We start from the raw sequence: 25,862 nt of genomic DNA on the forward strand, positions 1-25,862 counted from the left end.
CAACTTCCTGTCTTTTGTGCCAGAGTCCTTGGTCCTCTGGTTTGGAAGGTGAAACCCTGGCTTTTTCTTGAAAGGAGATGTTCCTTTATGCTTTCCCTCACCTTCCCTTCATTCCAAAAGTCCTATTCAGAATTCAACAGTATGTTCCCAAAGTTTTGTTGGTGACTCCCTTTTGGCTGAGACAGCATTTGTTCCCTCTTCTTCTGCATTTAGCCAAGGGCATCATCACAAGTTACCTACAAGATGGACCTACTCGCACAAGAAAGGGATCTCTCATCCATCCCCACTTGTCCACTCTTCAACTGACACTGTGGGTGATAGGATTTTGATTCCACATAGAGACCTTTTTCTGAGAACATGCTTAGGGTTTTGCAAGAGGCCAGGGAACTCAATACTAGGAAGTCTTACTTATCCAAATGGAAAAAAGTTTTCTGTTTGGTGCCTTTCTTGTAACCTGGATCCACTTTCTGTGGGTGTTCTTTTGGGTCTCTCTTATCTGTGTGAATTGCTGAATGCTGGGTTGGTTTATTCTTCTGTTAAGACCCACTTATCAGCTACATTTGTCTGCTTTTAACTCCTCCTTTAGCTTCTAGATTTAAAGCTAAACAATTACTTAAAGGTGTTTTCATATTAGGCATCCCAAGATGCCTGTTCCTCCTCCCTGGGATTGTAATTTTGATTTGGAAAAATTAACCCAAGCTCCTTTTGAGCCTGCAGTGTCAGCTTCCTTGCAGCATTGCTTTGGGAAGACTGTACTTTTGTTATCCCTTACTTCTGCTAGATGGTGTCTGAACTTCAAGCCCTTGTGGCTTGTCCATCTTTTTGTTTTGCTGTTTTCTAAAGACAAGAGGTGAGCTTGCATACTAATCTTTATTTTATGCCCAAGTTGGTGAAAGAGTTGTCCCTTAGTCAGTCTATTAATTTGCCCACTTTTTTCCCCTTCTCCACAGTCTGCCAGTGGGAAGGTGCTGCACATGTCGGATGTGCATAGACAACTCAGATTTTATTTGGATAAGACTAAGACTATTAAAACATCTGATCTGCTCTTTTGTTTCCCTTCATCCTAGATCTTTAAGATTAGCTTTGTCCAAGCAAACTGTTTCTTCTTAGATCTCTAAAGCTATTTCTTTTTGTTATTCCTTTCATGGTAAGAGCCTTCCTTCTTCTGTTATGGTTCAGTGTACTAGAGCTGTGGCTTCTTTTGTTTTTTTTTCCCCAAGGGTTTGGATACTAACTCTGTTCTTGAGGCAGCCACATGGACTTCTGTGCATACATTTACCAAGCACTACAATTTGGATGGAATTTCCAGAGCTAGAGCTGGTTTTGCTCGGGCCATCCTTCATGGCTTTCTATAGGGCTTTATTGGTCCTTCCTCTTCCCTGTCATCTTTCTGAGCTTTAGCACTCTCCCTAGTGAAATGAACACTGCAACAGTGAAATGGAAGGACATAGTACAATTGTGTAAATTCTTCCCATAATGGTAGATGTCCTTCTCTTCACTGTTAACAGTATTCAGTCCATCCCTCTTTCCCTGAGTCCATGTCTCTTTGGGACATACTGACTACCTGTTTTTTCCTTGGACTGGTGTTCCTACTGGGGCTGTGAATTCTGAGGATGGTACTTTTGAACGTCACATTTGTGCCCTAAACTATGCAAGGAGCATACTCATGACATACGGAGTATCTTAAAGCAACATAAAGGCTTTGGTATACTGGCTGGATGTCAAGATACCCTTGGTAGGGGATCCCTAGTGGAATGAATACTGCAACAGTGAAGAGAAAGACATCTACCATTGTGGTAAGATTTTACACAACTGTACTTTCTTTTACCTTTTTTTATCCCACATCATCCTGCCCAGCCATGACCCGCCTTCTCTCCCTTGACATTGCTCCACTAGGTTGGACCCCTTGCACTATGTTTCTGTCCCTCCATATTTCTGTCGTGTCTCAGATTACTTCAAATACACATCTACCATCTCTTACTTCTCCTTTTATCCATGTCAATGCTTAACTGTTCTTCTCCTACCATCCATTCCCATTTCTCCCTTGTCGAACCCGGTCACTTCGCTCTTTCTAACCCCTTCATGTACCTCTCTCATGTCAGTCACCAAACACTGCATTCTTTTTGTACCTTCACATTATGTCCCTGTGAAGCACAATGCACTGCATGCATTCTATACCTATGTACTCGTCCCCATGTCAGCTCCATTTCACTTAGCTCTTTCTAACTCCTTCATGTTCCTCTCTCATGTCAGTTGCCAAACACTGCATTCATATTGTACCTTCACATTATGTCCCTGTGTAGCACAAAGCGCTGCATGCATTCTATGCCTATGTACTCGTCCCCATGTCAGCTCCATTTCACTTCACTCTTTCTAACCCCTTCATATTCCTCTCTCGTCAGTCGGCAAACACTGCATTCTTTTTGTACCTTCACATTATGTCTCTGTGAAGCACAAAGCGCTGCATACATTCTATGCCTATGTACTCCTCTCCATGTCAGCTCCATTTCACTTCGCTCATTATATCTCTTTGTGTTCCTCACCATGTTAGCCGCCTGTAGTTACACTCCATCTATCCCTTCACATTCCTTCTCAGGGCAGCCCCGTACCACTGCTCGGGTGCTGTCATTTTACATTCATTGCCACTATTGGCCCCTTGTCAGTTCACTCTTCAGTTCCCCTTGTCATTCTCAGTCATAAAGCAGCTACCTACAAGTAAATGTCTGCTATCCCTTCACATTCTTTTTCCCCATGTGGGTACCCTGCCCCTGCATTCTTTTAGACTTACTGAACTAAAACATCTGCTAAGGACTTGTTACCTTACTTCTGCATCTGTTATCACCTTCTACCAACCTTTTCTTTCTCCATTACTCTCCCTTGTGCCGATCAGCACCCCATCCTCAAGTGGAACCTAATGACCACTTTCTGCTGATTTCATGTTCCTTTCTGTTTGGATTTGATGATCAGTAAACATTTGTACATAAAACAAGATTAGTAATTTATTTTAGATTTGTAGTTAATTTAATAAAGTTTAGTTTACAAAAAAATCATTTTAAATGCTTGTAGAAATGTGCATTTCTATGTTTATACTTTTTTTATGCTTGCCAAGAGTGGCTCAGTGGGACAAACTCTAGGTCACTAATTCATAAAATGTCATCTTAACACTCTTACAATAAAGAAAAAATGTGGCTAAGGCTTGCCTGAAACTATTCTTTCAGAAGGGTATTAAAACATGGATGAAAACCATGACTTGCAGAGAGTACTTCTTTCTAGCTTGTAAATAAGTATTCATGTCTGTGTTGTGTCCTCATTTGAATACACTCTTTAGGATTAAAGGCAATACAATGTGTTCAAAACCACACAAAGAGAAATTGTTTGTGTTAGAAGTGTAAACAGCATGTTAGAAAGCTATAATATGTTGCATATATGACTATCCCACACATTGTAAATTAATTGTTTACTTCATATTGACTAAGGAAAATGTTAAACCATATCACTTGCTTCAGTGAACTTTTTATATGCAGTACTCAACAGTTTTGCTACAAGGCCAATAATGGAGAGTCAAACCACATTTTGTACGTATTTGTTAGATTTTAGTAATAATTCCAGGGTCTGCTGAGTTAGCAGACATCTTACTTTGTCAGAGATTAAAGTGTTTTTTTTTTCAAATTCCTAATTGGTTTTCTGACAGTGCATGGTATTAATTGTTTGTGTCATAGCCTGTAGCACCAAAGCACTCCTCTTTTACCCTTTATAATAATAGACTGCTGCGAGCCAGTTAAGGATTTAAGGGACTTGCTAGAGAGATGCAAATTACAGAAAAGGGTAACTCTTGCAACAACATTCTGTTTCTTATTTTGCAGGAGACCAGATTAATGAACTAGTGAGACATTTTCTGATCGAGACCAGCCCCAAAGGGGTTAAACTAAAAGGCTGTCCCAATGAACCGTACTTTGGTAAGTGCAAATCTACTTTTACACATCAAAGATGTCTTATAATGCCTCGTTGTTCTAGAAGGGCTGTTCAGTTCAGCAAGTTTTTAATTGAAACATTTCATTCACATGGAGTAATTTATTCAAACCATGTGTTCACTTTTCATCCTAAGGGAAATCCCACTCTGGTCAGGATGCTAATGTCAGAGGTAGATATCTGAGCCAGGATTATAAGACAGGCACCTCCTTTCATGTAGTCAGCACAGGGAGGACTATCGTGTCAGAGGATCTGGTTACACAGGAGGGCCACTTTAACCTCCCCCATGTGTGTTTGGATGGCCCATGTCCAGCTTCTCACTAATTGCTGTTTGGCAGAGTACCTTCACTTCCTGCTAGACTGTTTCTTAGTATCTCTCATGTCTTCTTATTCATTGGAGACCATCTTATAGAATTTAATTGATGGCATGGCACTGTAGCCCAGTGGTTGAAGCAACAAGCTGCAAATGTCGTTTGCCTTTTGAAATGGGCTTGTTTCTCACAGTATACACTTGCATGCTTTGAAACTCTGAGTGCTTGCTTAATTAGAGGAAAACAACAAGGTCACTCCTTAAGTCGACAGCTCAGACTAAAAATATCATGTTAAATTGTTGTGGTACAATTTCTTCAAGGTGAGGAATCTGCTGTACATGAACTCCACATGCAAGGTATGGCTGCTGTCATTCTCTATTTTGACCTGACTTGCTTTCCTTATTTCCAAAAGCTATGTGCTGGCATTCCTTTGTACCTTCTCATGGGGCTGTTTTGTGTCTTTTGTCAGTCTTAAGTATTGCAGCAACAGAGGGATGGCTTAAGTTCTAACATGCCTCAGTCATGATTGTTCCGCAGTTTGTTTCTCCAAAACCAGAAGAGTCCATTTGACCAGCCCACCTACCTGCTTAGCAGAGTAAATAATTAATGAAGTCATCTCCCTCAAATAAGTAAACTAATAAATAAATAAAATTCAAATATTTGTTATTCATTTTTTTTCTCTCAACTCCCAACAGGTCATTTTTATCTTTTTTTAACATGTATGTACACTGATAGTAAAATAAGTGCAAGATAAGTTATTTCACACAATGATTTTATTTTTTGTTATTTGATAAGACTCAATAAACATAAATAGCAGGTGTCATTGTGTGATTATGTGGCTTTCTGAGATTCACAGTGTTCATATGAAAGCTATGGGAATGAACCCAACTGCTTGATTCACTTAAGCTTGCTTTGTTAACCAACTACACAGGTGATCACATCTGGTGATGACAGTCATTTCTGGGAGTTAGAGTTTATAATAATATGCTTATGATCAAAGAGACCATTGAGAAGCTGAACCCAATTACCCAGTTGTCTGGTTAAATAAATTGCTCAGGGTAACACAGTAGGCAGATGGAAGCCGTGAATCAAACCCTGAACTACAAAAAGTCAGCTTATTAACAATTCATAGCCTTAATCCTCTGTGCTGTCTGCTTGACTGATATGGGGTGTGATTGGAACTACCCACCCATCTACTTAACAGACTAATTAGGTGTAATAAGAACATCTACTTGCTTATTGTTTGGATATGAAAATTTCTTTATTTTAACTGACAAGGCATAAACATTTATCATTTCATTCTCACTGTTAAGTATATGTTTACTAAATTATAAAGTAACAGCAAAGCATTTTACAGGCTTGCACAGCCTTGGTCTTACCTTGATGGCATCAGTGTTAAGTAATGCACATCCTTGCCTGTCGTTTCTTGATAGCACAGTGACATGGTTCACAGGATTGCACTTGTAGTATGAAGCTGGACAAAACAGCCACAGCAAGGTGTCATATCAGGCAGAATTGAAAAACTAATTACACAACTAAGTGGATATTTCTGCAGACTGATTTAATGACATTTCCTTATAATATACAACTAATATTTAAAATAGCAGGTAACATGCCTGAACTACATGTTACATGGCAAAAAGATTTCCCATCGTGTCCTTATAGGGTGTAGTGCACTCCGTTGTCCACCTTTATCTCCGAAGACTCTACAAACACTAAGGTATAGTGCAGTGTGCTATGCTCTAGAGAGCAAGAAGGCGGCCTTTTGTCTTTGTGCAGAAATACAGCATTTAGCAACTGATAAAGTTTTTTTACTTCATCCGATTCACTTGTGTCCCCACCTAGATGATAAGTAACACATTCTATGTAGTCTATTTTTTCATATTAAAGTTTAAACTGCAGAAATATGACCTGCTCTTTGCCTTTTTTCACATAGTTAATGAGTGTATTGGGTAAATAAGTACATGATAAGACAGGAAGAGGATGTTTTTGTGATTTTTGAAGCATAGGCCTGAGACTGGAAAACACTTTTTCAAATTATTTATTATGATTATTATTTTTTTTTATACTTCTGGAAAGTTCTCTTAGACTTTTTGATGCATCGTACATTATTGCTTGGATATTAAAAGCATATAAGGTTTCTGCTGTGGGGTTTTTTCTTTATTTTGGCAATACTTAAAACTTTTATCTTGTATGAAACGTTCACATTTGGCTATAGCTTAATGTTTTGAGCTAGTAGACAGCACACTGTTGGGATGATACAAGAAGAATTCTGGGATGGATAAGTAAGCGTGTTCCTCCCATGATGAAGTAACAGCTGTCTAGTTTACAAGTGCGTGTTCTTACCTCGATGACTTCACTAATAAAGAAATGAAGGGCTGTATGCCTGCTATGGTGACATGTTTGACAATTTGTCAGATTGTAAAGAAGTTAGAATGAAACAATTGTCTGTGCAATACACATTTCTACCCCATATTTCTGGTTTGCTCCTCATGAAATGTTGGATTTCTGGAAAATCATTGAGGTGGAAGTCAGAAAATAATGACCTGTATTTGAGTTTTAGACTTCACACTTACAGAAAATTCACACTAATGAAAAACCTGTTACATCATCTTTCTAAGTTTGTAAGGAATATTAAAAAAAAAAACCTGTTTTTTGGCCTTTGTCACTTATAGTTTATGGCTTTATCCAGATTTCTTGCTCTAAGAGATTGAGTGATATGGCTGTTAATGTGTATTCATTGCACTTTGCTGGTAAGAAACTCTACGATTCTTGTTTTATGGGCCAGTGTTGTTGACTTATGTTTATTTTCTGTTCACAGGTTGTCTTTCAGCACTGGTATACCAGCACTCCATCACACCATTGGCACTGCCTTGCAAACTGGTGATTCCCAGCCGAGGTATGTACAGCAGTATTAAGGAGTTACTGTGGACCTTACAAGAGTGCCGGCTGCACTGGTTACCTCTGAGGTGCTGGATCCAGGATGAACATTTCTTATAGAAATGTATCTGTTATGTTATTTCAAGTTTGGTGACCAAAGCTGTGAGCAGTTATGTAGATGTACATTACTTAAAATGCTCAGAGACCTACAAAGGATTACTGGGGACATAGGAATACATTAACAGCAATGTTTTTGAGTGACCTTTCATTGAGTTTAGGTAATTTTGTTCCAAGCAGGGTATATAATGACTTCAAAGTCATTAGCAATATCTTACCCTCAGGATAAAAAAAAACTTAAAGTTAGTATGCTTAAGGTTACAGGGGTATGGATGCACAAGGCACCTCCCTCCAACAGATGTTTTTGTGTGTTTACTTTAACAGTTTTGTACTTGCCAGCTTTATACTGTTGATCATATAGATAATGATGTTAGTACATTTAATATATTATCTTTATTTATTGTATTTGTTTCCATTAGTTCATCAGGATAGTTTGTCTACACAGAAAAAAATCCAGTTGAGGCCTAGGGACAAAAGCTCCAAAAAGTACATTTTGCATTTGTTGTTTTACAATACATAACAGTGAAAGTAGAATAAAGTTCCATATGTAGATGAGTAAATAGTTTAAAAAGTTGCATAAATATAAATTTCTAAATTTCTGACAAAAAGAGCTGTATGCCTTAAAATTCATACATTACTAAAAATAACTGATATAAGAGAGACATGTTTAGTTGATAGATGCAGAGAGAGGGGATATAGGGAAGAGATGGATGGCAAGGAAGGATAAGTGTGAGATAAAGAAATGTCTGGGAAGAACATACAGTAATATCTGACATACAGAGTCATTTTAACGAAGGGGAGATCTAACTGAAATACCAAATGACTGAGAACATAAGGTAAAGAGGATGATGGCAAGCTTGGGGTGATGAATTATGAATACTAACCATAAGCATTTAGTTGGGAGGTAAAACTTGAAAAGAGAATGCAAATACTCAAAAGGGAATGGTTGGGACTAATATAAGAGGGATAATGTTGAATGGCAGAGATAGTTAGATGCATTTTCTGGTACAATGGCATAGCCAGTGCGAAGCAAGGTACGTTTTTTAGACGTTAAGTTCAGGTCTAAGATGCAAGGGGATTGAGTTCCACAGTTTAGCTACATAGGCACTGTGCAGGCTGTCTCTGGATCTATTGTTTGATTTGCAGACATGAAGGAGGCTTAGAGGATATTATCTAAGGTTTCTTGTAGAGAAGTATTTTCCATCTAGAACTGATAGAGGTTGTCAGGTACTGGGCTTGAAAAGAATCTTGTATGTAGTATTTAGCTGATGAAACTTGAACATGTTTTGTGCTTTAGCCATAGAATTTTGTGAAGGGCTATGCAGTGTTATATTAGGTACATTTGCAGAATTATTTGGCTAACTTGTAGTATGCGGCATTATTTGGCTATCTTGTTTAAGTTTTTGTCACTGTGTTTGGGAATGTTGGTAAAAATGGAATAGGAGTATATAAAGGTAGGTTAGAGGAGTGTTTCTATGGTATTTAATCAGACTGTTTACGTTAAGTACGATTTAGATTTATGAAGAAAACCAAACTTTTTGTGAATGTTGGAGGAACCATAGTCAGTGTGTTTGTCAAAGTGAAGTACATGGTTAGTCATTATCCCAGGATGCTTAAAATAAGGAACTTGTTAATTGCTGTACTAATGGAGGTAATCTTGCTTTCCCTTGAGCCACATGGTAATAGTATTGTTGTGTTGGGGCCAAGGACTACTTGATAGCCTGTGATCCATTGCCCTTTTAGTGGAAAGTTGTGGCTGCAGAATCTTTGGCTTTTACCCAAAATATTATTATAAATATATAATGTTTTATTCACTACATTTAATAATCTTTATTGTAATACTGGTACTGCTAGAAGAGAACAGCAACTGTGTTTTTGTGACGTGATGACTGAGGTGTTGTTACTGCAGTGAATATGTTGTAAATAGCTGAAGGAGTTGCTTTTCCATGGTAATGGATGCTGTGCTATACACGTACAGCTAATTCCTCACTGCACCACAGAGCCCAATGATAGAGTAAGTTCATGTGGTTGTAGCCGTTATCAGTGTTTTATCAAGTGGTCTGAGTCCATGAATGGCTTCTTCTCAGCGGTGACTCTAGAATATTAGATCTCATAAATCAAGTGAAATAACATAGACAGTCTGCATCATACACAATGCATTGAGGAGTTCTGTACTTTGAACAAACTATCAGATGTATAGTTAGAGGTCTTTAAGAGTAGGAATGCTGCCAACTACTAGAGGTTTTCAGGCAGTGGTAAGTGTTTCAGTACAAGGAAAAAGGTCCAATTAGCTTAATACTGAGTAAGAAATTCTGCAGCCAGAGAAAAACTGGTGAGGAGCATAAGAACAGAAGAGAACATTTTATGCCATAAAGCGTATTCAAAGCTTCCTTTTAGGGTACCTAGAGGAGCCATTTCAGGAGATAAAGAAAGGAGGAGACACGAGAATTCCATTGGTTGCAGAAGTGTGAAGATGAGGAAGTCTTCTTCTTTCGGCTGCTCCCATTAGGGGTCGCCACAGTGGATCATCTGTTTCCATTTCTTCCTGTCCTCTGCATCCTGCTCTGTCACACCAACCACCTGCATGTCCTCTCTCACCACATCCATAAACCTTATCCTAGGCCTTCCTCTTTTCCTGTTACCTGGCTGCTTCATCCTTAGCATCTTTTTCCCAATATACTCTGCATCCCTCCTCAGCACATGTCCAAACCAATGTAATCTTGCCTCTCTGGCTTTGTCTCCAAACCTTCCAACCTGGGCTGACCCTCTAATATACTTCTGTCCATCCTATCCACCCTCTTCACACCCAGTGCAAATCATAATATCTTTAACTCTGCCATGTCCAGCTCTGACTCCTGCCTTTTTGTCAATGCCACTGTCTCAACCCATATAACATAGCTGGTCTCACTACCCTCTTGTAGACTTTCCCTTTCACTCTTACTGGTACTCGTCTGTCACAAATCACTCCTGACACTCTTCTTCACCAGCTCCATCCTGCCTGTACTCTCTTCTTCACCTCTCCTCCACATTCACCATTACTCTGAACTGTTGATCCCAAGTATTTAAAGTCTTCCACCTTCGCCACCTCTACTACCTGCATCCTCACCATTCTTCTGTTCTCCCTCTCATTCACACACATATATTCTGATTTAGTCCTGCTGACCTTTATTCCTCTTCCCTCTAGAGCATATCTTCACCTCTCCAGGGTCTCCTCCACCTGTTTCCTACTCTCACTATAGATCAAAATGTCATCTGCAAATGTCATAGTCCACGGGGACTCCTGTATGATATCTGTCAACCTGTCCATCACTGTTGCAAATGAGAAAGGGCTCAGAGCTGATCCTTGATGTAATCCCACCTCCAACTTAAATGCATCTGTCACTCCCACCGCAGACCTCACCGCTGTCACACTACCCTCGTACATATCCTGTACCACTCTTACATACTTCTCTGACACTCCCGACTTGCTCATACAAAACCACAATTCCTCTCTAGGCACCCTGTCATATGCTTTCTCTAAGTCCACAAAGACACAATGCAACTCCTTCTGACCCCCTCTGTACTTCTCCATCAACAGTTTCAGAGCAAACATTGCATCTGTAGTGCTCTTTCTTGGCATGAAACCATATTGCTGATCATGAATCATCACCTCCCTTCTTAACCTAGCTTCCACTTCTCTTTCCCATAACTTCATGCTGTGACTGATCAGTTTAATCCCTCTGTAGTTACTACAGTTCTGCACATCACTCATATTCTTAAAAATCTATACCAAAACACTTTTTCTCCATTCCTCAGGCATCCTCTCACTTTCCAAGATTTCATTAAACAATCTAGTTAAAAACTCCACTGCCATTTCACCTAAACACCTCCATGCTTCCACAGGTATGTCATCTGGACCAACAGCCTTTCCATTCTTCATCCTCATCATAGCTATCCTTACTTCCTCCTTGATAATCCACTGCACTTCATGATTCACTGCCCACACATCATCCAACCTTCTCTCCCTCTCATTCTCTTCATTCATCAGCCCCTGAAAGTACTCTTTCCATCTGCTCAACACACTCTCCTCGTTTGAGTACATTTCCCTCATTATCCTTTATCACCCTTACCTGCTGCACATCTTTACTAGCTCAGTCCCTCTGTCTAGACAATTGGTACAGGTCCTTTCCTCCCTCCTTAGCATCCAACCTTTCGTACAACTCTTCATACGCCTTAGCCTTCGCCACCTCTCTCTTTGCCATGTACCTCATCTCCTTATACTCCTGTCTACTTTCTTCATCTCTCTGACAGTCTCACTTCTTCTTCACCAACCTCTTTCTCTGTATACTCTCCTGTACTTCCTCATTCCACCACCAGGTCTCCTTGTCCTCCTTCCTCTTTCCAGATGTCACACCAAGCACCTTTCTAGCCATCTCTCTTACTAGCTCTGCTGTAGTTACCCAGCTATTTGATAACTCTTCACTGCCTCCCAGTGCCTTTTTTAACTCTTCCCTGAACTCCACCTCACAATTACCCTTTTTCAATTTCCACCATTTGATCCTTGGTGCTGCCCTCACACTCCTCCTCCTCTTCTTGATCATCAATGTCATCCTACGAACCACCATCCTATGCTGCCTAACTACATTTTCCCCTGCCACCAATTTACAGTCTCCAGTCTCCTTCAGACTGGCCCTTCTACATAAGATATAATCCACCTGTGTGCATCTTCCTTCACTCTTGTTTGTCACCCTATGCTCCTTCCTCTTGTTAAAATACGTATTCATCACAGCCATGTCCATCCTTTTCACAAAATCCACTACCATCTGACCTTCTGCATTCCTTTGCTTAACACCATACCTACCCATCACTTCCTCATCCCCTCTGTTCCCTTCACCAACATGCCCATTGAAATCTGCTACAATCACCACTCTCTCACCCTTGGGTACAGTCATCACCACTTCATCCAACTCACTCCAAAATTTTTCTTTCTCATCCATCGCACACCCAACTTGTGAATCATATGCACTAACAACATTCATCATTACACCATCAATTTCCAGCTGCATAACATCACTCTATCCGACATTTTTCACCTCCAAAACACTCTTAGAATACTGTTCCTTCAGGATAACCCCTACACCATTTCTCCTCCCATCCACACCATAATAAAACAATTTGAACCCGTCTCCGATACACCTAGCCTTGCTCCCCTTCCATCTGGTCCCTGGCACACACAATACACCAACCTTCCTTCTATCCATCATATCAGCTAGCTCTCTCCCTATACCAGTCATACTGCCAACATTCAAAGTTCCGACCCTCACTACCACAGTCCTAACCTTTACCTGCCTTCGGGCATGCCTTTCCCCTCTTCTTCTCCTTCGGCCAACAGTAGCCCAATTTGATGAGGAGGTAAAATACACAAATTTCAGGAGTGAATTACTTATGTACACAGGTATAGAGAATAGTGACTAAATTACAGCAACATGTCTTCAGTCTGGTATATTACATTACGTATTTCACTATGGATACTGAATGAGCATGTAGAAGGAGTGAGTGCATCTAGATGGGCACAGTGGGCCTGTATGAATTGCTGTAGATGGTAAGTGAAGTTGTGGGTAGAATAGGTGTGTGGTAACCATGGATATGGGTGGAATTTTGGATGGAGAGGGTATATGAGGATAACCATCCATGCTGGGTGGGCTTTTGGGTGGAGCAGCAAATACCCATGGATGCTGGATGGGCCACTAGATGGTGATGAGTGGTAGCTGATACTGCGTATGAGAAGGTGTGTGCAGATGGCCACGGTTCCATGATGGCTGTAGCTGGGTGATCATGCATGGTTGGTGGGTCTGTATATGGTATAGCTATGAGTAGAAAGAATTTGTTTTGTAGGTGGAAGATCTTAACTAAATGTGAGAGTAACGTGTAATGTGGATATGAAGGCATTCCAAGTGTCATAGATGTAGGGCCTGGGTATGAAGTAGCTAGATGTGGTTTAGATGCATACATAGCATGTGTTTTGTGGTTTTGAGACCACTATTTTTGGTATTGATGTAAGGATAGCATATGTGAAGGGGATGTAAACGCATTATGCATGGTGCAGATATGAGGCAACCATGTGTGATGTAGAAGAGATGACTCCATATGTGGTTTAAATGAAAATGTAGCTTGTGTGGTAGGAACTGGTGGGTACCATATGTAGAGCAGATCTAATGGCTTGAAATGGATAGGAGAGTACCAGTGGTGTAGACTTAAGAGCAATGTGTAAGGTGTGGACGGTGAGGTAATTGTGCCATAAATATAATGGCAGCATATACACAATGTGGATATTAGGTTGGAATGTGTGGAGCAGATAAGGGGACACCATGTGTGATGTAAGTGAAAGGCAGCATGTGTGATGTAGATCAGAAAGCTGCTTAAGCAGTGCAGATGTAAGGGCATCATGAGTGGTATAAACAGAGAGCACTATGTGTACTATAGACTTGAGGATAGTATGTATGTATGGTGTGGATAGTTGGGTTCCATGTGTATTGTAGCTTTGAGGACAGGCGTCTATATCATAACATCGACAGCTTAGGTTGTCAGTCCTAAAACATAGACACCTAAGCATTGAAAGCTAACAGTAACGGACGGCCACATCATCAAACTCTTTCCTCGGGAAAGAATGTGGGTGGCCATCCATAAACAAAATAAACAAACACACCCAAACATAGTGGGGGGCTTCGCCCCCACACCCCCCTAACTAAATATACCAACTCCAAGATCACTCTGTATTGGGGAAAGGGCAAATCCCCGATAAAGGCCACGCAGATTCTTTCTCGAGGAAAGAATTTGATGATGTGGCCATTCGCTATTGTAAGCTTTTGATGCTTAGGTGTTGATGATTAAGCATTCGGCAACCTAAGCTGTCGACAATTCGATAGGAACCCAAGGACAGCATATATGGTGGGTAGGTGAGGGCACAGTATGTGGTGCTGATGTGAGGACAGCCTGTGTGGTATGGATTAGAAAGTAGCATATGGTATGAATGGGAGGATACCATATGCAGTTTAGATGTGGAGCCACAGTATGCAGTTTAGATATGAGGGGTAGTGTATGTGATGCAGAGTTGAAGGGACTCTTTATGGTGCTTGTATGAGAATGCTGTGCATGTTTTAAACCTGAAGGGTACCATGGATATTATGAGTTGTTGGATGTGATGTATAGTGTGGATCTCATTGTCAGGATACTAGATGTGGTATAGATGTGATGGTAATATGCACAAAACAGATACCAGTGCTTTATATGTGTGTGATGCAAGTATAGCAGTGCCTGCTGTAAACCACACTTTTGAAACCTGCGGAATATTCCACTCAAAAGTAAACTGAAAGATCATGTTCAGAGTTACAGGCTCATTTATTTATTTTATTTATTTATTTAAATTTGTTGACCGGGAGTGTCCGACTGGACGTAGGTCCATTTTCAGCGGAGGCCCGGGGAGAAAAGCTCCACAGTAAAATAAACAGACAGTAGTTACATTGGATTACATAGCGATTAACAATTTAACATAGCAATTACTTACAACATATTTACAGATGAAAGAACATAGTACATCAGTAGACAACTAGAATCTTTATCTGTGAAGTACATAACAGACATTAACAAATGTTACAATGAGAAGTTCCTGCTGTATAATAAGTACTAGGCTTATGAGCATCTGAACTTGCTATAATCAAGGTAGTTAGTGGAGTGGAAAGAAAGGTAATGGTTGGATGGGGTGGAGGATATTAGAGTGGGAGTTGCAAGGGCATAGCCAGCATGTTTTTAGGTGCGCTTTTAGTAAAGTTTTGAAGTGGGTGCATGATGGTATGGAGGTAATTGTGGGTGGGAGTGAGTTCTATAATTTGTCTATGGCGCAAGAGAATAGTGCTTCACCAGCAGAGTTATTGGCTTTAGTGATCTGCAAGTGATTTTTGTTGCTGGATCTTAGTGGTCTGGTGGTGCGATAGGGTTGGAGTAGATTCTGGAGGGATGGGACATTTTGTGGATGGTTTACTAGTTTGTGGGTGAGTGAGAGTTGATACCACTGAAGGAGGTGAGGGAGTTCAAGCCAGCCCAGTTCAGCAAGTGAGAGACAGTGGTGACTACGGTAGGATGCCCTTGTGGCGAATTTGGCGATTTTGTTGTAGCAGGTCTTTAGCTTGTTTAGATCACATTGCCTTAGGATGATATATACTGGAGAGGCATAAAGTAGGGTGGAGATAAGGTGGGAATTTGCTATTGAAATCTTTGCTGCTTTGGTGAGAACAGAGGAAAAGGCTTCTTGTGTGACTTTTTGCAGTTTGGGTAGGGACTGGGCTGAGCAGATGATGGTCGAGTCATCTGCGTATTGTATGAATGTGCCATGTTTAGTGGCAGAGGCTAGATTATTGATGTAAACAGAGAAGAGTAGGGGTCCAAGGATGGATCCTTGGGGAACCCCTATGGAGACAGGTAGTTGGGGAGATATGTCATTCTGCCATACAACGGATTGTTGGCGGTCAGACAGGTAACTCTGAAACCAGTTGGTGACTGATTGTGAGAAGGATAGGTTATTGAGGACAGAGATAAGTTGTTTGTGTGGGACCATGTCAAATGCTTTAGATAGGTCTAGGAAAGTAGCAGAGGAGAGATAGCCATTGTTTTTATGCTGAAGGATAGTGTTAGTAAAGGAGAGTAAGGCAGTGGTGGTGCTATGCTTTGGTTGGAAACCATGCTGAGTACTGGAAAGGAGGTTGTTAGTAAGGAGGTAGTCTGAGACCTGAGAGTGTATGCATCTCTCTAGTATTTTGGAGAGTGGAGAGAGAATAGCTATGGGGCGGTAATTGGTTAGTTCTGGAGGGTCCGCCTTTGTGGAGGGGAATTATATGTGATACTTTCCACAGTGTGGGAACGTAACTTTCTGACAGAGATCGGTTAATCAAGATGGATACTGGGTAGGGCAGAGCATCAACTGCGATTTGTAGGTATTCACTTGGGAGGTTGTCTGCTGCTAATTTGGTGGGTTTAAGTTTAGTTAAGAGTTTTTTTATGTTGGAGGTAGGTACAGGAGAAAAAGAGAAGGCAGTGGGGAGATTACTAATTGAAGGTGTGGGTTGGAGGGGAGGGGGTTGTGTTGTTTAGCTAGTGATAGTATGATTTGGGTGAAGTGTGTGTTGAATGAGGTAGCAATATTTTCTGAGGAGTGAGGGATGTTAGGAGGAGGGGTACTGACTTTACCTGGGTGGAGGATGGAATTTATGGAGGACCAGAATTGTTTGGGGCTGTTTTGTGAGGAGTCTAGGGCAGACTGGTAGTATTGAAATTTGTCTTGTTTTATTAGCTTTTTGACTCTGTTGCGTAGTTCTAGGAATTTCTGTCTAGCTGAGGGGGTTTTGGTTTTGCGCCAGTGCTCCCAGGCTTTATCCCTGTTTTTCATTTCTGACTTAGTGGTTTTCTGTAGCCATGGGGAGGGTTGTGCTTTGGTTCTGGAAAATCTTATGGGGGCATGGTAATTAAGGATGTTCAGGAAAGTAGTATTAAAAATTCAACTGCGTCATCTAGACTGAGGTACTTTAGAGGATGCCAGTTACATTCTTTGAGGGATGAGATGAATGTGAGTGGGTTAAAGTTTAGTTTTTCACGTATTTGATGGTAGATGACAGGTTTAGCTTGGTATAGGTATTTTTTGAGTAGGAATGTTGGGGAGTGATCACTGAGGCTATCTGATAAGCAGCCTGTTATATATGACTGGGGGCTCTTACTGACTAGTATCCAATCCAGGGTAGTGTGCTTGCTGGAGTTTTTATTTATCTTGGTTGGTGACTGGACTAGTTGGGTGAAGCCATGAAGGTGTACATGGTGGGTTGGATTGTTGCCAGAACAGGATTGCCAGTCAATATTGAAATCACCTAAGATGATATTTTCTTGGGGGATATGGTGGGTAGACCAGCTGAGGAGATTTTCTAGTGGAGGGATGTTTTGGCCAGGTGGGAAGTATGGTATGGATATAAGGGCATTATCTGTGCTGTGGTTCTGAGTACAGCAGGAGTGGTGTAGATGTAAGGGCACAATATATTGATTAGACCTATGATTGTCTTGTGTGATCTTAATTAGGGAAAATAATGTTTTTGAGTGGAAGGCACAACGTGTGGTGCAGATGTGAGAGTATTAGATGTGTGGATGATAGGGTAGCATGCATGGAATGGATATCAGGGTGCCATATGTGTTTAAGATATAAGGGTAACATGCCAGATCTTGATATGAGGGCACCATGCATAGTATGGATGTACAGTGCGGATATGAGGGCATGATATGTGGTGAAGATGTGAGGGCTTCAAGTATACTGCAGACATGAGGGCACTGTGTGAGGTTGGGGTGTGAGAATAACTTTTAGGGTGTGGATAAGAGAACATTATATGAGGTATGGATGTGAGGGCACCATGTGAGATGGGTTGAAGGTGCAGGCTTTTAAGTCAAGCATTTGAGGGAAGCATGCATACTATGTGGATATGATTCATCTTCCACCTCCTCTTTATCAGTATTAACCCCTTTTTCCCATTTTACTTGGGGCGGGATGTCAGCTATTCCCATTTCTCTTGATTGAGAGAGACTCTCCTATCTTTTTACAAAGTCATACCTGACTGTCGCAGGTCTTCTCTCACACTCTATCCATCCATATTTTGGCTAGACATCCTTGTCTCATCTTGCCTTCTTCCTGTCTCTCCCAAGTGTCCATTAACATCTCTGTTGGGGACCCACTTCCAACCCCAGTCTCTCTCCAGTGTCTGTGGATAGCAGAAACAGATCAGCAAGGTACTGTGAGGCTTGTAAGATCAATCTTGGTGCTCAGTGGGAAGTAAGAGCATAGAACTGTCCAAGAAGAATGTTTCTGGAAATGGTTAGCTTGTCTCTGTAACATGATCACTTGTCTGAGCCTGTACCTCTGTCACATGATCTTTCAGTTTATTTTTGAGTGGAATGTTTGATTGGTTTCAAAGTGTGGTTTATAGCAGGCATTGCTACATTTCAATATCCGTATTTTTGTGCCTTAAAGACTTTACCAACTGACATTATTGTCAAAAGGCACTCCAGTTTATTTTTTTATTTATCTGCTTATTGGTAGTATATGTTATTTGATGCAGAAGCCTGCTTTTGAGCATGACCTAAAAGGGGCAGTGTAATGTCAGCAAAAAGTAAAAAAGAAGTAGAACAAAGTGAATTTTGTAATAAATACTTCGCTATATTTGGCAAAAGTTATAATGCTCATCCATCCAAGTTCAACAAGCAAATAAGGCAGACATTTTATTATAAAGTGCAGGTAAAGTAACTTTGTACAGATGCACCAGTTTCATATAGTGCTCTTAACCAACATTTAGGGGAAACCTTTGGGGTTGGGTGTCCATGATATTTTTTAATGATTACTTTGCCAAATATGTTTAAACTCTGTTGATGCCTGTTTCTTGGTTATATTTCTAGCTGTATTAATTTTGTGAGTGTAGGCTAGTCATGTAGATGTCTATTTGTAGTAAAGAAGGTACTGTAATCCCAGCCTGACTGGAGAATCGACGTTCCTTTGTCCAAGACCAGAAATAAGAAAACCATTTAGTGTGCTCAGTCTTCCAGTGTCCGTCACCAAAAATGAATGGAAGCTATCACCGTGTTGTCAGTTCCCTTCCATAAGTCTTGACATCTGACCATAAACCATCTTTACTACTTTTCCAGGATAACAGCCCTTGTTTATAGGTCTACATGGTTGTCATTCTGTCTGAATTTGAGAATTAAGTAGATATTGGTAAAAAGAATGAATGGGGAACTTTACAGCATGAGTCATGACTTAATTTTCAGAACACCTAATGCGAATGATAGCTGGTGGTTTTGAGATCTAGTTCAAAATACTTTTGTAAGCCAAAACGGGCAGGGGATTTTCACTTTTCAAAAGCCAGTATTAAAAACAGACCTGAAATGTTAGATTTCTTTGATCATGAGGATGTGAGACAAAAACAAGTAAGCAAAAATAGAGAAACTGATTTATGGAAAACTGAAAGAGAGTTTATTTTTACAACTGTCATCTCCTAAGCCAGACATTTTTTTTATAATTCTCATCCTAGGTGAACCCATTCAATTTCATTTTGTGACAACCAGTATGTTTTTCCTATAGCCTAAAGTAAGTTTATGTTTTGCTCACTTTTGTTTTGAGACACGAACATGATAAAGCTCTTAGGCAAAAATGTTGAAAATCATTAACATTTCCATCAGATATTTAATTTAGCCTACCCTTGTAAGTGGGTTAGTTTTCAGTATTCAATCCTCTGCATGTTAGCACAGCTATTCCTTCAAAGAATCTATGGAATGTGTGTTTATTTTGTTCACGTTACGTTGATAAGCCCACTAAGCACAAATACCTGTACTCAGAGGCAACCTGAGAGCATTGAATAGTTAAATAATTTGCTTGAGTTGCACAGTTTGTAAGTGAAGGAGAGTTAAACTGAGGACTACAGGCTGTAACTTGTTAACAGTTCATACCTTAACCTATTGTATAAATGGACACTCTGTGGGTACATAGTAAGTAATTCCACATTATATAGAAATTAGCCAGAGTATCTTTTGCATCCTTACAAGTAGTTCCCACTAAACTTTGCAGTGAAGTGAGATTGTTTTCATGAACTGCAGAGTTAATGACCCTTGCTGCATTATATAAAGCACTGATATGTAGTCCGGGAGCTTATACCAAATGTGGGAGGGGGTATTAGGCTACTTAAGTTACAGATGTGGTGTGTGTGTGTGTGTGTGTGTGTGTGTGTGTGTGTGTGTGTGTGTGTGTGTGTGTGCGCGCGTATGTGCGTGTGTGTGCATGCATGTGTGTCAAACCCTGAACATATGCAGAACATGGAACACTAGATAGATGGAACATGACTGGGATTAACAAGGAACAAAAGATGGAAGAGGCTGTAAACTCCTCCAGAGAAAAGATAGAGCAAAAGAGCAGGGAAGAATGCTGCATTTATGACTTGAAATTAAGAAAGGTTAACAGAAAACGCGGTAGTTTTACATGGAATTCCAGTGGATGTTGGGAGATTGATTCCAGGGAGACTGTTGGAGGGCAGTAGAGTAGGTAGATGGGATGGAGACGGGAAGGAAAACTACACAGTAGGGCAGCATCTGAGTAATGACATATATCTGTTCCTTTTAGGTAGTTAAAAACTTTTTTTTTTATATGTAATTTTAAGATGTAGATGGGATACTTGACATGTTTGCTGTATGTTTGCAGTTTCCTTTATGTTAACATTTTCAGTGCTTCTCACTGTTATAGCTCAGTAACGACAGACTTGATAAACCTGAACAAAGTTTTGTTTTTTTTTAATATAGCATGCCACCCTGTCTTCTTTTCTGTTTTCTGCCCTTTTTCTTTAGTGAACTTTAGTAGGAACACAAGTCTCTCGATACTATATGTTTTGTATAAATACATAGCAGAATACATTGTACTTCAGGGATATGTATTTCATTTGTCCATCTGAAAAGTGGAGCAAGCGTTCAGTGGACTGCAGCATTGTAATGGGCAGTCTCTTACAAAGTAGGCACGCAGTGTGTTTACAAGTACCCGAGGAGTAACATGAGAGTGCCACCCACATTACATCATTTTGTTCAGAATTTCACAGTAGAATCCGGCATTTCTAATCTGTATGAAGGCTTTTCACAGTTAGAGCGAGTATAATTTAGTGGCTTAGCTTTTACTTGTTTGCATCTGCAGTGAGATGTGGAGGTGATTTAGAAAACTTTGTAGCTAACACAGTATCAAATGAACCAAGAGGTAGGGGAGAGTGCATTACAGGCGTGATACCATGAAAGAGTGCATTTGTCCAAATACTTAGGAGCATATATCATTTGCAGACATTTTTGGTGTATACTGTGTTATGTAAACTTTGTAGTCAGGTGTATGTGTACATACTATATACTTGCTATAGTTATCAGGTGTACATCATAAGTCTTGTGTGCACCACACATTAACAAAGTCTGAAGTGCATGCAGACAATATCCACTTTTTACTATAGTTATCCTTTCCCCTCTAAAATGTGTTTGTTTATATTATTATAATTATTATTATTTTATTTACTGGGGCTGAGCACTGAACAGATCTGACCAACTGCAGGCTCAACTCAAGTTACACCAATAGCAGAATTAAAATTTACTATGTGCATAGTAAAACAGTGAAAGTAGAACATAAAACAAGTACGTGTCACAGAAAAAAACATTTTAATTACAAGTAATACTTGTAAGAGGAAACAATGGAGTGGATCAGAAATACACTATAATAAATGTTGAGGCTCAGGTATTTTAACTTACAACTAAAAAAAATGGGGGACAAACACTTTCTGGTGTAACTGGTGATATAAGTATAGATTTGTAGAATGTGCAGATATTTGTGAGCAAGTGAGATGGAACTTAATGCAGGTAGGTTAGGGAGCAATGAGAACAATTGGTAGTAAAAGTATAGGGTGGTTAAAACATAAATGGCAGTAGGAGGGGAGTTTTAGAAAGCATGTGGGAAGAGGAAAGACTAGAGAGTGGGTAGGGGTAGTAGCGAGTTGAATATACCACTAAGGAATATAAAAAGCAACTTTAACTTTTTCCACAAATACGCAGTTATTATTGCTAACCATTTTTCGTAACCCCCTGCACACATACCCAAAGTCATATAACTATAGGATTGTGGGTACTTGGTATGGGGATAAAGTATTTTTTAGCTTGAAGGGCAAGATCTTGCTAAAGACAGTGCTAGATTTCACTAAGGCTATTGTGTTACAAATATTTGTAAACCTGGCAGCTCGGTATAGGAAAAGAGGTTTGCCACACTTCTGATTATTAGATGCTAGATTTTTCATCTGTAGATATAAGATTAGAAAAACAGGAAATGGCAAGGAAGTTCAGATACTGCTGCTGTTGATGTTCATAGGTAAGTACTAGGCTATCTGCCCTTCCAAACTATTTTATGCCTGGTCAATTTCCACAGCAGTGAGACTCAAATCTTGTATCTTCTGTCTGTGAGGTAAACACCTTAACCATTATACCACTCCCAACACTTCTCTCAAGCAATTTAACTTTACTACAAATACACAATCATTTTTGCTCACCACTTTATAGTGTAGGTATACGCAACATGGAGAATATCATGTAAAAAGCTAGCTTATATATTTACGTTTTTGGAGTCAGACTCAAATACATAATCAGTGTACTCGATAGTGGGATACTGCTGAATGCAAAGCCGGAGTCAGTTTTTTTTTTACTATTTAGTAAAAGAGCTCCACCTGGTGCACATTGTGGAAAGTACTGTGAGTAAGAGAATGTTAGTCCTGGAGCAATGAGTGAATTTTCCCACATCTGAATACAAACCCCAACTACGTTTCAAGAGCTTTAGTTCCTCCTGCACATTGAATTGCAGACTTAAAAAAAATGATGCGCTTTTTCAGTTTAATTTTTAATTTTGACGTCTTTATTGGAGTAAAGTCTGATACTGTTTTTTTCTGTTGGGTTATTGGGAGTGGAACTGCTTTAATCCCTATGGTTCTCAGATGAGTGGAGTTTCTAAAACTAAAGAGCCATGTATAAGTGAAAGACATGGTGTGGAGTGAGACCTTAGAAGGTCCTAATGAGAGCAGGAAAAGATTTTTCAGTGTGAAATCACACTGAGATCCTCTTTGTCATAATACCAGTTACTGGGAATGATTTTAATTCATATACAGTAGAGAGTCGATCATCCAAATTAATTGGGACCTAGGGTAGTTCGGATAACCAAACTGTTTGGATAATCAAACATATAATTAAACTGGCTAAAAAACTTTTAAAATCTTGATTTTTTTTTCTGCAAACAGGAATACAGTTTTCAACCGTTCATCGATTCCAGTAAACAATAAAGAATATTTTTCACACACGAGCTGGGTAAATGCTCAAATAAAATGCCAAGTGAATACATATAAAGTTTACATATTCAGACTTTATTTTTCCTAAACGAAAACCTTGAAAGGCTGGTTCAGATAACTGATGTTTCGAATAACTGACGTTCAGATAATCGACTCTCTACTGTATGTTTTACATAGCTGAGCAGGATCATTTTACAAAGCAAATTGCCTACCTGTATTACTGTGAAGGCCTCCTACATTACATAAACAGTTGAAAATTCCTTTGTGTTGGCCAAAATAGAGAGTCTGGCAATAGCATAAAATCCTGATCCAACACATGAACAATGAGTTTCCTAACCCTACAGAAAAAACATCCTTGCTTGCCTTTGGATAGCTGTGTTCTGATTAAATTAGTCTTCAGGATTTACAAAGTGAAAGTGGCACACTTCCTACCTCTTTCAGGTTTCATAGTTTCAGAAAGCACTAGATTGTCAGTGGTAAACACTTGCTCCAAACTATTGATGTCTTTAAATGTGCAGAAACTAGTTGCAGCACTTCTGTTTAATTTTTTTTATTTATTAGGTATGTGAACTGTAGGTACGTGAACTGGACTTGTAGTGCCCCTAGTCAGTGGCAACCATGCAGAAAAAAAATCTAAGGCAGATTACCGTACAACATAAGAGATGCATTTGATTAAAGTACCAAACAGTTATTTACAATGTAGGAAAACTATCTTTAAGAGGATGTGCAGTCGGTACAGCAAAAGCATGCTTTACGTGGTTGTTTCTTGATCCCATTTTTACTCCATTTTGGCGAGTAATATTTCTTTCTAGTCATCCTTTTTTTTTCTTTCCTTACTCATTTTTATATTGTTAGAACTTTTTTGATTAGTCATATTACACAAAACCAGTGTCCTTGGCCAGTGTGGTCACTACTCTTTATTTTGACCAACACAAAGGAATTTTCAACTGTTTATGTAATGTAGGAGGCCTTCACTACTGTAAATATTTGTGTTATGATTAATTTGACACATTCCCTTTTGTTTGCATTGTATGTTTAGCATTGTGCCACTTCTGATCTCCACTTTAAATGTTTGTGTTGTAATTTGTTTAAACATATCCTCCTTTTGTCTGCATTTTATACCCTGCATTATGTTGTAGATGTTCTTCGTCTTCCATTGCTGCAGTCCTTACTATTGGGTATAGTCCGCATCCAGTCGGCCCGAATACCAGAGTATAAGGCTCTGATGTCAGTACGTCAGGGTACTAATGCGCATGACCATATCCTCAGTCTTTTGCGTGATCCGATGCAGAAGCAGTTTTGCGAGTGCAGGTTGGCGTTCTGAAATATTTCGAAGCGGAGTTTCAGACCGAATCAGAGTTGGCTAAGTACCAACATTTTGGTTTTTCTTGCCTCAGTATTTAACCGGATGTCAGAAAAGTGAATAACTGTATTTCTTGTGGCAAACAAATACCTCATAGGGATTACCATACATTATGTATACCTTGTTTAGGGCCTGAGCACGTCGTTGTTGGTTGCGCTCTTGTGCTAAGTTTAACAAACGCACTATTAAGAGGAGGTTAGACTGTGCCAGATTAGTGTTTGGGAAGCGTTGCAATTATAAAATGCCGTCGGATGCTCCGGCGCCCGATTCATCAAGAAGCGCAAGGACAAAACAGCGAAGCCTAGGGTTGATGAACCGGCAGTCCCGGACGTCGGTTCTTTAGATGGCTCAGTGGAGCCAGAGGTTTTGCCAGGAGTTTCTATAGAGTCTCAGGCAGAAACTTTACTGTTACAGGATGTACCTCTCAGGAGGCAGGCCAGGCTGAGGGGCTTCTCAGGTAACTATTCTTCCCTCTCTTCCCAAAGTAGTTAGAGCCTCTCCTTCTGTTGCCAAAACTTCCTTTAGAGGTACGCCAACTTCAGCTTCACTAGGGCTTCTCCTAGCCTTCGGGTTCTGTGCCTAAGAATTATGCTTAAAATGGCAGAAGATTTGATTACTATGATTAGAGGTTCTATGCCCTCCTGATAAGAGGCCTAGAGTGGAACCAGAGTTTGACAGTTTTGAACAGGGTTCAGGGCTTCTGAATCTTCTGGAAGATTTGCAGGAGTATCCTCATTATTCTGATTCTGATGTGGATGATGCCACTCCTTGGCTTCTCCTCCTGAGGATTTTTCATTTTCAGAGACTCTGCATTCCATGAGGGAGCACTTTAAATGGGAAGGCCAGGATTACTCTGATTCCAGGAAGAGGCTTAGGGAATTCTTGTTTTACCCCAGCATAGGCCCTTAGCTATACCTCCTGTGTTGAATGTGGTGGAAGATGTTTTTGCAGAGGCTTCCCTGAACCCTGATTCTTTGCCTCCTGCTCCTGTTAAACCTGATAGGTACTATAGGGTGCCCGAAGCTCATAAGTATTTGTTTAAGAGTCCTAGGGACCCAGAAACTGTTTCTCAGGGGCCTAAAGGTGTTAAGGCCTCTGTGGTTAAAAATCCTGTTCCCACTGACAAAGAGGCAAGGGCGTTAGATAGGTGGGGTAAGAAAGTGTATACTTCTTCCACTCTAGCCATGAGAGCGTTGAATTGTCAGTTTCACATGCTGAAATATCAAAATTTTCTCCTTTCACAATTGAAATCTAAGGTGGATGCTTTGGCGGAAGGTATTGATTGTAAAGACTTGCTGGATTTAGTTTATGTGTCTGAACAAGTGG

General features: G+C 40.0%; 1 protein-coding gene across 8 annotated transcripts in view; it reads left to right on the forward strand.

The window, feature by feature from the left end:
• The window catches only part of TNS1 (tensin 1), a 2,530,757-nt gene that overhangs the window by 2,441,415 nt on the left and 63,480 nt on the right, over positions 1–25,862 (forward strand). For all 8 annotated transcript variants that reach the window (XM_044075133.1, XM_044075132.1, XM_044075134.1 and 5 more), the window contains 2 exons: positions 3,864–3,956; positions 7,102–7,179. In XM_044075133.1, the coding sequence (XP_043931068.1) occupies positions 3,864–3,956; positions 7,102–7,179 (171 nt within the window). The remainder of the gene's footprint in view (positions 1–3,863; positions 3,957–7,101; positions 7,180–25,862) is intronic.

This window comes from Protopterus annectens, chromosome 6.part0 (genome assembly GCF_019279795.1).
Source record: "Protopterus annectens isolate FY-2018-M chromosome 6.part0, PAN1.0, whole genome shotgun sequence".
Classification (NCBI taxonomy): Eukaryota; Metazoa; Chordata; order Ceratodontiformes; family Protopteridae; genus Protopterus; species Protopterus annectens.